General features: G+C 32.9%; 3 protein-coding genes across 4 annotated transcripts in view; 1 reads left to right on the plus strand and 2 right to left on the minus strand.

Annotated features, from left to right (window-relative positions):
* LOC139517268 (serine/threonine-protein phosphatase 6 regulatory ankyrin repeat subunit B-like) overlaps window positions 1-691 on the minus strand; it is a 71,273-nt gene extending 70,582 nt beyond the window's left edge. For both annotated transcript variants that reach the window (XM_071308157.1, XM_071308165.1), the window contains exon 1: window positions 328-691. In XM_071308157.1, the coding sequence (XP_071164258.1) occupies window positions 328-603 (276 nt within the window). In that variant the 5' untranslated portion in view covers window positions 604-691. The remainder of the gene's footprint in view (window positions 1-327) is intronic.
* LOC139517322 (uncharacterized) overlaps window positions 1-18,350 on the plus strand; it is a 204,817-nt gene that overhangs the window by 92,309 nt on the left and 94,158 nt on the right. The window lies entirely within an intron of this gene.
* LOC139517314 (dimethyladenosine transferase 1, mitochondrial-like) lies at window positions 9,936-18,256 on the minus strand. Its single transcript, XM_071308242.1, has 5 exons — window positions 18,134-18,256; window positions 12,675-12,979; window positions 11,937-12,291; window positions 10,984-11,137; window positions 9,936-10,253 (listed from the first exon to the last, which is right to left on the minus strand). Exons 2-5 carry the CDS (start codon window positions 12,945-12,947, stop codon window positions 9,956-9,958), a joined length of 1,080 nt encoding a protein of 359 aa, XP_071164343.1. The 5' UTR covers window positions 12,948-12,979; window positions 18,134-18,256; the 3' UTR covers window positions 9,936-9,955.

The following is an 18,350-nucleotide window of genomic DNA, read 5'->3' on the forward strand; positions in this document are numbered from 1 at the left end:
GAATGTATTTTTAAAATTTTTGTGAGTTCCTTTTAATCTCTTTTTTCATTTTTACAATTCAACTAAACTACCCATATCACAAGATGAACAAATGTGAACGCATTATATAACCGAAATAATTCTGTGTTTTATTCATTTGTTCAGTTACGTATCATGTTCATCCGATCTATAATACTAGTAAGAGAAACTAACGGACAAGATTATTTTAATTCTATCTTTATTTTTTAATGTTTAATATTGTGTTCTTTGTGGGCCAATTTGGTGGAACATGCAATATGTTCTTTATATTTAAGAATGGTTTTACTGAAGAATATGTATAGGTCTCACCTCGTCCGGTTGACTAAGATCGGGATGCCCTCTCTCGGTTGTCCGTAACAGCTGTTCTGCCATTGCCCATTCCCCCCTCTGACAAAGATGTAGTATCCGCACTGTCGACTGAACTGTGCCACCAGAACTCACTGATAAGTTATCCTCAGAACTTTTTATAGACATGCCACTTCCGATGCCACTAGAATTAGTGGCCGTACTTGTAGTACTATCGCCACACCCAGTATTATCCCCTACATCAATAGGCTCGCCTTCTTCGTCCTCTGGATTTTTCATACTTTTTCTGTGATTTTAATCTATAAAAGGCTTTAAGCTTCTTTTCTAAATGTGCTCATAACTTTATTTACATTATGCCTTTAATAAACTAATCCTAAACTGGTAAAATTATTATAAATGAAATTCACATTACGACCTCACAGTGTACCAAAATATGTCCGAAATACGGTGACTGGGTAAAGGAGTCATCGGGCAACACAATTTAAGGCATTAACAAGCTAATTCCAAATCTTATACACTTGACATTTATCTCATGCTCAGTTGACATCATTTATTTAATTCCAGGTTTTTGCTAATTTCGACATGTGACGTTCACGCACCTTTCTGTGGTCAACAGGTCAAAAGTTAAGATGTCTTTGACTGATATTTCCAATGCATTTGTTGATAGGATAAATTAATTTAGTTATAGATTAACCATCACTCGACAGCTCTTTTATCTTGAATAAACACCGCTGTAATATTTAGTTGATTTTGATGGTTTTTAATTAAAGAAGAAAAGCCGATCGAAAGTTACGAAACATTGGCCAGTCAAAAAGCACAATAAATAACGAAAAAAAATTGATAACGGCAAGTCTCCCTTTTTAACCAATCAGAAGATAATTATATCATTGATCTGTTATCAATTGCTTTTTATGTCTGTCATAATTTGGTGTATTAACCGGAATGGATTAAGATTAAAGAATATTGAATGTTACTATTTCAGTTCCGTAAAAATTAAAACAAGTTGAAATAAGTGAAGCTGAATGTAAATTGTAACACCAATCGTCAATCAGGTCAAATGCGTTTCAATAATTAAACAATTTCGATACAAATTCAAGAGTAGTCGGGCAGAACTCATTTTTTTGTAGTTTTTATGTGATGCAATTGTGTTTTGAAGCGAAGAGAGAATAAATGACATATATATGCAAATGACGCATACTTGTTAAGTACCGAGGCAGTAATTTAAAGTGTACGTTACATTTGTAATTAAAAAAAGTTATCAAATATTAACAAAAAATAGAAAATAATAGTTTGAAAAATTAGTTTGTCCATAGTTTGTCCAAACCCCAGAGATAACAGATCAAGCTACATCAAACAAAAGAACAAATGAATAATATCACAAATTAGTTTCTGGTATTTTTTTCGACTAACTTTATTCATCGAATTTAATATTTTAAACTAAAAAGCACACTCATGGTTTGTTGTTTTTCATTTCACTTAAATATTCCTGTTTAACTGATACATTCGGAACGTTGATTTTTAATCATCAGAGTATAGAAAGCGAGGGTTGAATTATCAATTAAACAGAGAAAATGAACATTTTCAGTCTTGTTTCAAATTTCAAATTATCGTCCAGAGACCCGTTTTATTCGTATTAAACTCTATCCATATTAAACTTAATATAATAATTAAAAAACATATACCCCATGTCGTTACTTTGGGGACACATTTCAAGCATAACTTACTTTTTCTCAAATCATAGAAAATCATTGCGTGTGCTTTTTTTTAAAAACATCATGATTTTCTATTTGATACATTATTTGAAAGCAATCATATCACATAAATACCAAAATGGGAAGGTTATTGACCAGCATTATCTACTAAGGATGATTCCAAGAGATCTATGTTACAGTCTGTTGTATGCATTGTCTATAAGACAATCACTGTACTCAACGATATAGCTAAGTATTTAATCATCGTATTCATCGCAAATAGTTAACGTGTTACATTATTAATAAAATGGCTGGATTCTTTTCTTTGCCTTTTATTGAGTTTCTTCATAGTCGTTTTTGTTCCGATTATGTTGACAGCATGCTATCGTCATTATTCGATGTACTGACAACGATTTTGAATGGCCAGATATTCCAATTAAACTCGAATACACTAACACAAATCAATACGCCACAAAGTTCAGATTTGATTTTGATAAGTAAAACGCTTATTCACTTCTGCATGGGTTATTTCTTTAATCGAAAGAAAATATAGTTGGTCTTATATCATGATATGTTGACAGTCGTTACTTAAATTTGGTATTCCTTATTTTTAGTCTTGAATGTTATTTTACTCTAGGTATTATGAAACAAAATGCTGTGTTAATAAAACCAACTTGGATTTATTTCTATTTCATTTCAACTACTGACTAGTGACTAACAATACAGTCCTACAGATTGATTTAATTTGCAAAGTAAAACAACAACCTTGTATCTTTTAAACAGTATATACCTACACAAATTGTTAAATTCCAATATAGCCAAAACATTCATATTGCATTTAATTAAATTTTATTTCTATTAGTATGTTATGCTCAATTAGATTCGATGTACCTGTGACTATTGGTAAAAGAAGTGTTTAATCTTGTCGAACTTTTTACGGCAAAATTTAGAAAGCAAATAAGTTTAGGAGTTGAACTTTATATTTTTTTAAGAATTTTTTTTTTTGAAGTACAACCCTTAGTTTTATAATTTTGCTTTTTGGGACAGGAGTTTAAAGATGTTATACAAGTCTCATCAATCTATGTCTACCTAATATTCACACATTTTCCTGAGATTAAAGCAGGGACTTTTGTATTCTTTCTCTCTTAGTAATCTGCTGCTTTCATTCAAATATCAATAAGGCTAAAAATGACAATTCTAAAGAAAGACAGTCGGTTCCGCGTAGCTTAAAATTGAAATGATACAAAATCAAATGACTTTTGCGGAAACACAACTGAGAATGTTCAACTTTTAAACCGAAAGATCTGTGAAATATTTTGAATATTCACGGCCGAAGGCGAGCATGATTTCATTTTCCTTACAATGACAAAATGACAATATTTGCATACGTGTGAGTGTGAAATTCATTGTTCATAAAAGAATTATGGTCAATTATAAATAAGTTGGTGCATGTGCTATATATTTGCTGGTTCATAAGCTCTCTGAGAATGATCTTAGTCTAAAATCTAAGGTTTTCACCCAGACGGCCCGGGTTCGATTCCCGGCATCGGAGCTTTAGTTTTAAAGAGAGCCGTGGTGTAGTGGTTAGTGCATCGGACTACTAACACAAAGGTTTCTGGTTCGATTCCCGTCTGGGATGAAAATTTCAGGAACTGAATTTTCGGCTCTCCATTGACACCATTTGCGAGTATGGTCTCGAGGAAACGATGATAGTCCGTCGGAAGGGGACGATAACTGGCTGACCCGTGTTAAGAGAGAGTCATAGTTCTTGCACGTTAAAGACATCCTTGTAGATTTCGAAAAAGAGCAGGCTAATGCCGCTAAGAGGCAGCACTCGCACCCTCAAAGTGGAAAGGGATTAATATAAGTTGCAAAACTTGTTTCCCAATCCACTATAAATAAATATGTTTAAACTAAAATCTAAGTAATTTTTCACGTGTGATGTCATGTGTTGAATTCTATGTGGTTGTAATGGTGTATTACCCCTGCTTTAAATCAAACATAATTAATCAAAAGTTACAATTCCATACACACAAATAGTAAGAATAAAGCCCTTACCACTCCTTGTTCTTTTACATGCTAGAGTTTGCTTTTACGAAACTCAACTTCAAACTGTCAAATGCATGCAACAGTTTTTGAATAAAAATTGATTTTACAATAAAATTGAATGACGACAATTTTTTTTAACTCTCAGTCTATTAATAGAGCTATTATTCTGTATGCGTCTAATAACTTCATGTGGGTGAACATAATTCTGTTATAGTCTGAACCCAAGCCATAAATTGGCCATGTCTATGTTCAGTGTTGGTATCAGTCTGATCTCCTACTAACTCATTACTTTTTGTCAGTCATGCACTGTTCTCTTTCTAATTTATGACTCTTATTTCTTATCTATTTATACTGATTGAGTAGACTGGCCTATCCAACTCATTCTATTTTCAAGTATGAAATGTATTAAAATGCCAACACCTACCTTTAATATTGCGTTAAACAATTGACTTTAAAAGGGCTTTATGTCAAACAGTCGAGGAACTGTGGAAACATTAACCTTATCGGACTGCAAAGGCTAAAGGAAGATATGACTGACTCATGTCAACAAGGGGAAGTTCAACAATTGTTTTCTCATATTAAGTAGAAGCCCAGTCTTATTGTGATACACAGTAATAATTTGGACAATATTATGCATGCTGCAAAAAACATGCTGTAAAGATCAGCAATGTTTAGAGCTACGAGAGTAAGCGTATTTTTCTGATAAATCCAATGTGAAAAAATTAAACCCTTGTATTCAGTTCTTATAATTAAAATTTTTGCCATGCTTAATTTGGCCTTATTTTTAATTTGATTTTTTCAAACTCTTTATACTTATGTTCAAAGGTTATTAAAGGAATCAAACGTAGGGAAGGAACCGTTAGTATCAAAATTTGAAAAAGGCGGCAAAAAAAGGAGATAACACGCCAGCAATAAAAATCGTAGATGAACACCATGACTTAAAGAAAGACTAGAGGCTATAAAGAGCCTGTGTCGCTCACCTTGGTCCATATGTGCATACTGGTATTCAACAAAGGACTCTCTCCAACAATGAAGACGAGAAAAGAATTTATAACAAAAAAATCTGCTTTTTTCATTTTGTATTTATGATCATTTAGTCTGTTTAGTTTCTTACGGTCTTCTTTATTTTTTGTTCAAACACAAAAGAGGGTGAACAAATCATCATTTAAGGGCAATTACTCTTATAAAGAATGACAGTCTAAAACTATCCGCAAAATTTGACATGTTAGTAGATCTTGCCTTTCGGATAATTAAAGTGATTTATAAGTGTATTTATCTATATTATAATTTTTATCATTTGAGGCAAAATGCAAAAAAGATCGTTATTAAACGGTAATAACTCGTCATACTGAGTCACAGGTCGACAAAAATTACAATAGCTATATCAAGGAGTTGAATTGTGATTTCGAGCTGAGGGGGCGTAGTTGTATATCTTATTTGTCTTGCTGATCATTTTTGCAATTTAAAGTTTCTTTTATCTAGCAAAGTTTTCAGGGTAATAGGCAAATATAATAAAAAAGGTAAAATAAAAGGGCAATTAGTCTGTAGCAGCTCGCAAACATGTTTAACCCAGCCACATTTTATGTGTGCCTGTCTGAGAATCAGTAGTGGTCTTTGCAATTGGTTACTGTTTCCATATTTGTTTTTCATGTATTGTTTTATTATAAATCAGTCTGTTGGTTTTCTAGTTTAAATTCATTTACATTTTGTTCAGTCATTTTAAAACTTACTATAGAATTAGAAGTGGTGATGCTCACTGTTGAAGCTTACTATAGAATTAGAAGTGGTGTTGCTCACTGTTGAAGCTTACTATAGAATTAGAAGTGGTGTTGCTAACTGTTGAAGCTTACTATAGAATTAGAAGTGGTGTTGCTCACTGTTGAAACTTACTATAGGATTAGAAGAGGTGATGCTCACTATTAAAGCTTACTATAGAATTAGAAGTGGTGTTGCTCACTGTTGAAGCTTACTATAGAATAAGAAGTGGTGTTGCTCACTGTTGAAACTTACTATAGAATTAGAAGTGGTGTTGCTCACTGTTGAAGCTTACTATAGAATTAGAAGTGGTGTTTCTCACTGTTGAAACTAACTATAGAATTAGAAGTGGTGTTGCTCACTGTTGAAGCTTACTATAGAATTAGAAGTGGTGTTGCTCACTGTTGAAGCTTACTATAGAATTAGAAGTGGTGTTGCTCACTGTTGAAGCTTACTATTGAATTAGAAGTGGTGTTGCTCACTGTTGAAGCTTACTATAGAATAAGAAGTGGTGTTGCTCACTGTTGAAACTTACTATAGAATTAGAAGTGGTGTTGCTCACTGTTGAAGCTTACTATAGAATTAGAAGTGGTGTTGCTCACTGTTGAAGCTTACTATAGAATTAGAAGTGGTGTTGCTCACTGTTGAAGCTTACTTTAGAATTAGAAGTGGTGTTGCTCACTGTTGAAGCTTACTATAGAATTAGAAGTGGTGTTGCTCACTGTTGAAGCTTATTATAGAATTAGAAGTGGTGTTTCTCACTGTTGAAACTTACTATAGAATTAGAAGTGGTGTTGCTCACTGTTGAAGCTTACTATAGAATTAGAAGTGGTGTTGCTCACTGTTGAAGCTTACTATAGAATTAGAAGTGGTGTTGCTCACTGTTGAAGCTTATTATAGAATTAGAAGTGGTGTTTCTCACTGTTGAAACTTACTATAGAATTAGAAGTTGTGTTGCTCACTGTTGAAGCTTACTATAGAATTAGAAGTGGTGTTGCTCACTGTTGAAGCTTACTATAGAATTAGAAGTGGTGTTGCTCACTGTTGAAGCTTATTATAGAATTAGAAGTGGTGTTTCTCACTGTTGAAACTTACTATAGAATTAGAAGTGGTGTTGCTCACTGTTGAAGCTTACTATAGAATTAGAAGTGGTGTTGCTCACTGTTGAAGCTTACTATAGAATTAGAAGTGGTGTTGCTCACTGTTGAAGCTTACTATAGAATTAGAAGTGGTGTTGCTCACTGTTGAAGCTTACTATAGAATTAGAAGTGGTGGTGCTCACTGTTGAAGCTTACTGTAGAATTAGAAGTGGTGTTGCTCACTGTTGAAGCTTACTATAGAATTAGAAGTGGTGTTGCTCACTGTTGAAGCTTAATTTAGAATTAGAAGTGGTGGTGGTGCTCACCGTTGAAGCTTACTATAGAATTAGAAGTGGTGTTGCTCACTGTTGAAGCTTACTATAGAATTAAAAGTGGCGATGCTCACCGTTGAAGCTTACTATAGAATTAGAAGTGGTGTTGCTCACCGTTGAAGCTTACTTTAGAATTAGAAGTGGTGTTGCTCACTGTTGAAACTTACTATAGAATAAGAAGTGGTGTTGCTCACTGTTGAAGCTTACTATAGAATTAGAAGTGGTGTTGCTCACTGTTGAAACTTACTATAGAATTAGAAGAGGTGATGCTCACTGTTGAAGCTGACTATAGAATTAGAAGTGGTGTTGCTCACTGTTGAAACTTACTATAGAATTAGAAGTGGTGTTGCTCACTGTTGAAGCTTACTATAGAATTAGAAGTGGCGATGCTCACCGTTGAAGCTTACTATAGAATTAGAAGTGGCGATGCTCACCGTTGAAGCTTACTATAGAATTAGAAGTGGTGTTGCTCACCGTTGAAGCTTACTATAGAATTAGAAGTGGTGTTGCTCACTGTTGAAACTTACTATAGAATTAGAAGTGGTGTTGCTCACTGTTGAAACTTACTATAGAATTAGAAGTGGCGATGCTCACCGTTGAAGCTTACTATAGAATTAGAACTGGTGTTGCTCACCGTTGAAGCTTACTATAGAATTAGAAGTGGTGTTGCTCACCGTTGAAGCTTACTATAGAATTAGAAGTGGTGTTGCTCACTGTTGAAGCTTACTATAGAATTAGAAGTGGTGTTGCTCACTGTTGAAACTTACTATAGAATTAGAAGTGGTGTTGCTCACTGTTGAAACTTACTATAGAATTAGAAGTGGTGTTGCTCACTGTTGAAGCTTACTATAGAATTAGAAGTGGTGTTGCTCACTGTTGAAACTTACTATAGAATTAGAAGAGGTGATGCTCACTGTTGAAGCTTACTATAGAATTAGAAGTGGTGTTGCTCACTGTTGAAGCTTACTTTAGAATTAGAAGTGGTGTTGCTCACTGTTGAAACTTACTATAGGATTAGAAGTGGTGTTGCTCACTGTTGAAACTTACTATAGAATTAGAAGAGGTGATGCTCACTGTTGAAGCTTACTATAGAATTAGAAGAGGCGATGCTCACTGTTGAAGCTTACTATAGAATTAGAAGTGGTGTTGCTCACTGTTGAAACTTACTATAGGATTAGAAGTGGTGTTGCTCACTGTTGAAGCTTACTATAGAATTAGAAGAGGCGATGCTCACTGTTGAAGCTTACTATAGAATTAGAAGTGGCGATGCTCACCGTTGAAGCTTACTATAGAATTAGAAGTGGTGTTGCTCACTGTTGAAGCTTACTATTGAATTAGAAGTGGTGTTGCTCACTGATGAAGCTTACTATAGAATTGGAAGTGGTGTTGCTCACTGTTGAAGCTTATTATAGAATTAGAAGTGGTGTTGCTCACTGTTGAAGCTTACTATAGAATTAGAAGTGGTGTTGCTCACTGTTGAAGCTTACTATAGAATTAGAAGTGGTGGTGCTCACTGTTGAAGCTTACTATAGAATTAGAAGTGGTGATGCTCACTGTTGAAGCTTACTATAGAATTAGAAGTGGTGTTGCTCACTGTTGAAGCTTACTATAGAATAAGAAGTGGTGTTGCTCACTGTTGAAGCTTACTATAGAATTAGAAGTGGTGTTGCTCACTGTTGAAGCTTACTTTAGAATTAGAAGTGGTGTTTCTCACTGTTGAAGCTTACTATAGAATTAGAAGTGGTGTTGCTCACTGTTGAAGCCAATGCAGATGCCTATAATTTCTAACATCCTTTTTAAAATTGGTCTTTGGTGCATAGAAATGCACAAAAATTTCCACAAAAAAATGAGATTCTGGTCTGTTGCTTAAGTGAGGAAGCAGCAAATACCAATTTTATTGTTTAAGTTTTTTTCAGGCTTAGAGTTGAACCAAACACATTCCACACTGTAGGCAAGCACGCAATCACGACACAAGACCACTGTAGCCTTTCTGGCTATGAACCTTTAACCTAGTTTTGATAAGTATAAGCAGAGCTACGATCTAATACACAGTAATCACATGTCCAATGATCACATGTCCTATACACAATGATCACATGTCCTATACACAATGATCACATGTCCTATACACAATGATCACCTGGTCTATACACAATGATCACCTGGTCTATACATTACTTGATTGATTGTTAGTGTTTTAACTTCACTTTTAAGTGCCACTTATTTATTTTTTTGCTGCATCCAGTTTTTATTGGTGGAGGTCCCCATAGTTCCGGGAAAAAACCCCTAATGTAAATAAAATATATATCTGGTAGAAAGTATATGTTTGAGGATGATATATCATTATATGCCCATTTCTTTCTAATTTATTTGATATTTAAAAATAATCAAAATTATCAATTTCATAAAGAAAACAGTAATTATTTCATCACAACATTATCAAATTGCAATCTGTGTTTTTGTTTATACATGTATTTCTGATTGATCTTTTTGAAAAAATATGCTACGCATTATCTTTTTTTTTCCTTTTCGTCCTTGTGTTGTGTTCCTATGGTTTTTGATGAACCCTTATGTATTGTGATACTGTAGATAATAAATAACCATATGCAATTTTAACTAAAAGTGAAACATTCGTATAAACAATTGTCTATGCACCATGAAGCATGGTTGTGATCCACAAACAACAATATTCAATAAATAAAACGTTATGATAATTAAAACTATTTTATGTATTGTTTTCAGGTGCAATAATAGATTCCGTCCTTTCTGAAGGACCCAATATAATCTGTTGTTCTATTTTATCCATTTCTATCTGTCTTGCTTTTTTCACAAAATCTTTCATTTGTGGACTTCTGTAATCATATGACAATATATACGGATGTTGTTCACAAATATAGTTATAAACATGGCACAATCGTCCAACTTCTTCATTGGTCAGATTTATTGGTTTTAAGCTGGGATTCACTTCAGATAACTCAAACATTTTTGCAGTGAGTTCAGGCATATCTGGTGGAAACAAAGTCCTGAAACATAGAAATATATAAGTTATAAAATAAAAATATTTACAATATTTCTTTCTGTATTATGGAGAGTTTAAATGAAAATCACAATTCAACCTAAAGTTTGATTTTAAGCATGTGTGAAATAATGAAAATATTTCTGTATTGGATCTTGGCAGGTACTCAAAATACCATTTTTTTTATTTCTTCATTTATTTATATATTCACAAACCCGCATACCCCTTTTATCTTATTAAACCAATCTTTTTATGTGAATTTAAGCAGTTTAATCTTTTTGTAAGTCATATTGAAATTATAGGTTATAGTAGTGTCAGTAATTTATCATTTAACTTTGCTTATCTAATAAAAACTAGAGGCCCCTAGACTCCTGTAACTCATACCTGGTACATGTATCTATTTATAATATTGACAAATGTTCCTGTGGGATATTAAATCAAGCATGTTGCTTTGGTAACTAAATACCTTGAATAGAGAAAATCCTGTATCCAGTTTAACTAACATTTTCCATCTAGTGCATCCATTAATCCAAGTCTAAATTTAATTTTTTTTTCTTTTTCTTTTGAATCCACTACAGAAAAGGACAGAGGATCTCTTTCTAAGTTTAATCTGTTGTTTTACCTTTAGTCATAGAAGCCATATTGTTTGATAGAATTATAAGAACATAACATAATTCACTGAGTAAAATTTAAAACTGTAAGTTCCCATAGAAATGTTTACATTTAACAGTACTTACTCTATTCCTTTTCTGACCATTTTCTGTTTATAATGGAAAGTATGTCTGGCAACTTTTTCTACCAATTTAAATGGTTGGCTAATCAATGGCTTCTTTAAGGGGTTAAAGGTTACTACAGCAACATTGACTTTAGGAGCTGGCACAAAGGCACTACCTGTAATAGAAAACAGTTCATTTTAATTAAAAAGTGTAAATCAAGGAAAAATAAAATCAAAATTTTACAAGAACATCTCTGATGACCAGTTATAGCGGATAAAGAAACAAAAATATTTTTTAAAAACCTTGTTAATTTCTTTCTTTTGTAATCAATTCCTTAATTGTTTGGGGTGTCTCAAGCTACAATTTTTTTGATATATTCCCTCAGTTTAACCCTTAACTTATAATCTTCAAGTTGAGCCAATTCAATTGATATTTTATAGTGTGTCTTTCTATGTTGTGATGTTACACTATTGTTCAGATAAGGGTCAAGGTTGGTACCTATCAAAACATTTAACCCCCTGCATTTGTATGCACCTGTCCTAAGTCAGGAATCTGGTGTTTAGTAGTTTGCTGTTTGGAGATGTGGTTCATAAGTGTTTTGTCTTTCTCCTTTTTTTATATTGATAAGACCATTAGTTTTCCTGTTTTAATGATTTTATACTAGTCATTTTTGGGGCCTGTTATAGCTTGCTGTTCAGTGTGAGCCAAGGCTCCGTGTTGAAGACCGTACTTTGACCTATAATGGTTTACTTTTACAAATTGTGACTTGGATGGAGAGTTGTCTCATTGGCACTCATACCACAACTTCTTATATCTATGAAATGTTGAAGCCATTATTTATCTAAGACAGAAATTTCTCATTCTCCATCATTTCATATATTTACTGAGTGCATAAGTCACACACAGGGGGCATGTCAGAAATCAAAATTTAATTGACTTATTAAAATATTGTCCTTTACCTGACCTCAACTTACCAGGAATAATAAACTTTGTATCTACATGACATAAATGCTGACACATCACAGATAATCGACAACGTTCTTTATCACCAGGTGGCACAGACATTCTGTAACCCACCTCCTCTTGAAAGGTCAAAGTTAGGTTGACCCTGCCATGTTTCCATGGACCTCTACGTTCTGATATAGCATGTAACAGTTTGATTATAAGAGGTGTAGAAACATTAAATGGTAGATTTCCTATTAAATGAAGATTTGGAGGTTCATCCTCCCATTTATTCTTGATTTCTGATGGAAATACATCATCCATGTCATATTGTAAAATATCACCATGATATATCTTCATTTTCCCTCCTCCTGCATCTCCTAACATCTGCAAAACAAAATGTTTGTAAAAAGCAATGCTATACAGTTACTTGACATTGATAATATAATAGAATATAGATATAAGAAGATATGGTACGAATGTATATTTAGGACAAATTAAGAGTTAGATATATATGTAGCATGTTTTACCAATATATCAGTCTTCACTTAAATGCTAGCACAATTTTATTTTAACACAGTTCAGCCTTTTTTTTAGACCCCTTGCATATACTAAGAATAGCCTATTATACCTAAATTACAATTTTCATTGAAATCCTAGCACAAAAAGATATTTCTCAAAATTTGTGAAATGATCGCATTTTCATCCATGATAAAAAGCAAAGATGTACAGTATATACCATAATGGTAATACATGTATTACATATGTACCTGTAAACTTGGAATAAATCTTTTATCTTTTTCAATGACAGCCAACCCTCTGACATCTTTTTCAAGGATAGATCGACTTATTCCCCCTGGTCCAGGTCCAATTTCACAGACATATCCATCACTAATATTTCCAGCTGCTTTCACAATCTTTTTGGTTAAATTCATGTCTAGTAAGAAATTCTGTGACAGCTGTTTTCTTGCTTTAAGTTTGTACATTCTTACAATTTCAGATATACTTGGAAGGGGAGGTAATTTTGTAGCCATTTTATTCATGTCCTTTACACTATGTTCTTGTAATTTTATCACTGAAATTATAACAATTATTTTGCAAGTGCAGTTTGCATATGAAGAAAATAATAATAATATCTATATATACAATTTTTAAGTTATAAAGTAGATATACATTTGTACATGTAGATGAATTTAACTATTCACTCATAATTTCATTTTGTTATTTGTCACAATCAGACGCTGATATTTAATAAAGTGACCAAGCATATAATTGCAGGCATATGCTTTTGCAAAATTCAACACAACAGACCTAATACAATGTATTTGGACATGTTATAAAAGTAGTTTCAGTCCTCCCTTTTTTTATTCTATATTAAAAGAGATTGTGTTATATGTACTTTCATTTTTTACCCTTTATAATTTAAAACCAGATGCTCCGCAAGGCGCAGCTTTATACAACCGCAGAGGTCAAAACCCTGAACAGTTGGGGCAAGTATGGACACAACATTACATTCAAGCTTGATATAGATCTGAATTTGGATTGATTAAATAGTTGAAACAGCATAGGTTTCTGACACAGAATGAATGTGGCCTTATAAACATTTTTTTTTCTTTTGAGCGATAAACTATGTTGTTGAATATTAATCCCCTCAAAAAAAAATATTTGAAGAAATTTTCTTTTTTAATTTCTGAAATCTGAAATGATAAAAACTTTGCCATCTCTGCATGACACCAAGTACATGTATTACTTTAATAGTAGTAATACGTCCTTGATCATATATACCTATCTTTATTGAGAAAGATTTATTTAGATACATTTAAGACCAACTGTTCAAACTATTTTCTAACTGAACAGAATAAAGATGCACGAAACTAATGCATATCTTTTCTTCTACTGAATTCATATATGTGCTTATTCAATATTTAAGCTGCTATATTTAACTGTATTCTGTATTTAATTTTGTATGTATTTTTGACCGTTTTCTATTTGTATAAATAGTTTTTGAAGGCCTCATGGAAGATTAACATGTAATTGTTAAATGTGTTACCTTCGTTAAATAAAGAATTTTATTTATTATTATTATAAAGTCAATTTTTGTCACGATTGAGATGTTGACTAATTCAGATTTCTGACTTTGCTGAACATTAGGCTTAAATTAAAATATTGTTTGTTTGCAGTTTACCGACCAACCCTTGAAAATCCTCCCGACTGTGAAAATTTTATTGCTTTAAATTTGAAGAATTTTTTTTTAATACTTCTATTGACGCGATCCGGAACTTTGGGTCCTTTCCGGAAATGATTTAAAGTCTGGGTCAATTATGCATTTCAAGTTCGGTTTTTCTTAGCTTCCCGTCAAGTGTTCATGTGACCATTTAATGATAAAGCACATGGAAATTGTTTACAGGTATCCATGAAGTCACGGAGGAGTACTTTACGCTGTCGTCTCGTGTCAATTTTAAGACAAATAACAAACAAAAAAGTTTATTAGTAAACTGTTTATACAGATTCAGGCACATGTAATGATGTGTGATGATATCATTGACGATGATGCAGCGGATATTCATAACTAACACGATAACCATTCTGTCTCAAACAAATCGGGTACAAAATCTGTGGAGCCCGACTTTATGGAACCAATTTCAGTGGTTAAATAATTCGACATCAGCTTGAAGTATGGCATATTTTCTACAAATCGTTGTGAAGACGACAAAGATGAAACCACTCCTCCGTGACTAAAATCTTCATGGATATCTGCAAACACGCCTGTACGGAGGAAGGGCTCATTTGAAATGTTAATGGATATAGATCATGCCAAATCAATAAGAAGCAACCCTAACTACACAAAGATGTAGAGAAAATGAATGGTTAGCTTGAAAAATAAATATACTCTCTCTTTATTAAATCTATCTTCGATTGCAATGAGTATGCTCCTTTAGGATAAGGGGGGCTGCCCCACTCATTGCAATTATTCTCTTTCTTACAATGTTAAATACCGGTATACCCAAACTGTGTGGCCTGTGTGAATTCAATTAAAACGTGTCCTTAGGAGCTATGCTGCCAATTTTTTTTATGCATTAAAAACATTTCAGTACAGACCATTTACTTTTAATGGGGTGCTATGGATTTCACCCCAAACTTTAGATTTCTTTGGTTTTCATTAAAGCCTGGCAAAAATATAACCTTATCACATGTAATTAAATATTGTTAGAAATATGAAAACAGTCGAATGTCTTAATACTTTTTTCATGTTTTTTTCAAGTTGCCTTTTTTAAATTGAGGAAGATTCAATGGTTATTTTTTTTTTTATTAAAAATACACTCTTTAATACATTGTCTTATAAATCTTTAATATCTACATTTTTCTGATGAAAATACTCTACTCATGAAAACATTCTAGTCAAGAAGCATACATGTCTGAATATATTTCTTTAAAACAGTTCTAGTCATAATGACATTCCTTGTTTATAAGTGTTCCAGTATTTAATAATTATACCATATTTTATGTCATAAATTGGATAATGACACTATGTTTTAAAAAGTTTCAGTTTTGGTTAAAAAGTTTTTTATCTGAAAATGCCTGTTCATTTGATGTTGGTTTTCAGCATGTCCAGTGTTTGTTGTTTTAAAATGTTTTTTTTTCTTCACAAGAAACTTGGTTTAGTGTAACTGCTTGTTTAAACTGTATTTTGGCTGATAAAATAAAATATTTTTCCTACCTACTGACCCTTCAGTCTGAAGGTACAGTCGGAAAACTGCAAACAAACATATTTTTAAGGTTGGCCTTATTGCTGTTTACACTTTAATACTTTATCTCTTTATATAATAATATCCAAGATGATAATTAAAAACTGTGAACTTTCATTAAAATGACTAAATCAGGGGCAGCAACCCAACAACAGGTAGTCTGAATGGTCTGGAAATTTCAGGGCAGATAGATCAAAACCTGATGTCAGAACATTTTATATTACACATGTCAGATTTACTCTAAATGCTTTTGTTTCAGAGCTATTAGCCAAAAACTGCATTTTACAACCCTGTTCTATATTTTGTGATGGTAGTCATGTGTGTTACTGTTAGCAGACAGGGTCATCAGACACATTTTAAAAATAACATATCCCAGTGATAATTGTGGCCATGTTTGGTTAAATTTGTCTCAGTAGTTTCAAAGAAAAGATTTCTGTTAAAGTAAACAGACTAAAACAAAATTGACAGACAATGACGACCGACTCCAAGTGATGTAAAAAGTTCACTTGGTTCTCTAAGACCAGCATGACCAGGTGGGCTAAAAAAAAAGTATAATATTATAATATGGACCAAAAAGACCAAGGCTGAACTAGTGTCAGATAGTAGTGCATGGCTAGTCCAAATAATTATGAGGTCTTGAAAGACTACAGGAAGGCGTCACAGAAAAATATCAAAATAGCCTTCAGAGATGTCAGTATAAATTTGTTCTAGTGACAGTAGTGAATGGCCTAGTCGGAGATTACTCAGCTGTAGTCCTATAACATATGACTTCGCATTCTTATTCAATTTTTAACGTTTTTATACTGATATTTTCATTTTTTATTTTTTTTGAATGCTCGGGTGGCACATTGATAGTAAAAAAAAATATCAGAACAGTAAATAGAAATAGTAAATAATGCCCCCGAGGTCATATGTTATAGGACTAACTCAGCTGATATCCAACGGCTTTTTTGACAGACAACTGGGCTGTGACAGGTAGTTGAAATTTACAAAAATGAAGAGATAAATGAACAAATTGATGTCGAATATATAATTCTAAGGCCGTCAGTCGGCTCCAGAAGCAACGAAGCAGCGCATCTACCTTGGACGGGTAAATATCCACTTTTTGATATGGGACGAGCTCAGATGTCCCCCTTCCAAGTATATTTTGTCTAGCAAAATAGCCGTTGTACGTCAGAGTAATCTCGGATTATGTATGGCATAAACAGTAAACGACATAAACCTAGCTGCGGAACCGTAGCTCTTAGGTCCTTATGCTATTTTTTGACTATTTGCGGACTATGGAACCATAGCTCTTAGGTCCTTATGCTATTTTTTGGCTACGGTTCCGCAGCTAACATAAACCATGACAAGGCCGAACGTGTTCGTGGCCGAAACGTCTAGAAAGCTAGACAGAAATTTATCATCGTGTAATGTGTTTTCGTACTAATAACAATTTTCACTGCTTACGGTTTTTACTGTTGAGTTTTTATTTAGGTGTTTACTCAGATTTAAAAAGCATGTCCTGTAGATTGATTTTAGGTATCTAGTTTTTTTGTCAATGATTTCTACGATTTTTTACTGTTTCCGATTACTTTGCGATTTTTGTATGTCAAAAAAACGGCGTCATATGTTTTCGTATGAAATAAAAATTGGATCAGTACACGGACAGGAAATGACTACAAAATCCGGAAATAAATTTTTTCTAAAGTCGTGGTTCTGGTGATCGCTTGAATCATAAAAAAAGTTATTAAATACTTTTCAGTACTAAAAATTACTAGTAAATAGTGTAAGGTTGGTGTTTCGTGTGATGAATTTTTTGAATTTTGATTAATTTTCAGATTGGCACCTGGTTTGTACAAAATACATTATTTTTTCTAAAATAAAATGCAGTTTTCAAAATTTATGATTAAATATAAAAAGTTAAGACTGTTTTCATCTTCATGTATCAAGGATGTATAAAAAAAAATTGTCAATGAAATATTGAATAGTTGGATTTTGAACAACCATTTTATATAAGAACCCTGCTAATTTTAACTCGATGGTTTGTAATTAAAACGGCCAAAAAAACACATGACAGTCATATGTCTTGAAGATCCGGTGTCTGACTTGCAAAAAACATATCTGGACTTTATTTTAACCCTTCAGAATTTTTTTCCACAACTATTCTAGTGATGCGTATTTTTGACATTAAATAAAAATGGCTAAATAGGTCAGTTTTATTTAATTTGTTCTAACGTCTTTAAAAAGCGACGTTGAATATGTTTTAAATATATCAAGTTGTAGTGGAGTTGTTGTTCTAAATATAGAAACAGAAAAACATGCCACAATGTACGCGTATGCAGTCGAAACCGACGAAATGTGGTTGATACGAAAACATATGACATACGAAAACATATGACACGACGATAATTCAAAATTGGTACCAGAGACATATAATACGTCTCTGTTGGTACAAATGAATTAGAGATAACATCAACTCTGTATACATATATATTAATTACCATATGTATTTCTAGGAAATAGCTTTCAATAGCACTCGTCATATCGGACAGTGGAAATCATCCAAAAAACGAATATTTTCCGTGGGCGCAGACATCTTTGTTTTTGGAGTGAAGTGTTCATTTAACCTTTATATCAATTTGCTTTCTTAAACAAATTTGTATATTCATAATAAAGTATAAAAGGTGATGAAATATTGTAAAACAACTCATATAGTTA

Source organism: Mytilus edulis, chromosome 1, assembly GCF_963676685.1.
Source record: "Mytilus edulis chromosome 1, xbMytEdul2.2, whole genome shotgun sequence".
Classification (NCBI taxonomy): Eukaryota; Metazoa; Mollusca; class Bivalvia; order Mytilida; family Mytilidae; genus Mytilus; species Mytilus edulis.

Excerpts from the sequence above, each read along its gene's own strand:
- LOC139517314 (XM_071308242.1), bottom strand. The coding sequence starts at position 12,947 with ATGAATAAAATGGCTACAAAATTACCTCCCCTTCCAAGTATATCTGAA. Across the intron at positions 12,292-12,674 it reads GATTTATTCCAAGTTTACAG|ATGTTAGGAGATGCAGGAGG; the intron begins GTACATATGTAA and ends TTTGTTTTGCAG. Across the intron at positions 10,254-10,983 it reads ATGGTCAGAAAAGGAATAGA|GACTTTGTTTCCACCAGATA; the intron begins GTAAGTACTGTT and ends TCTATGTTTCAG.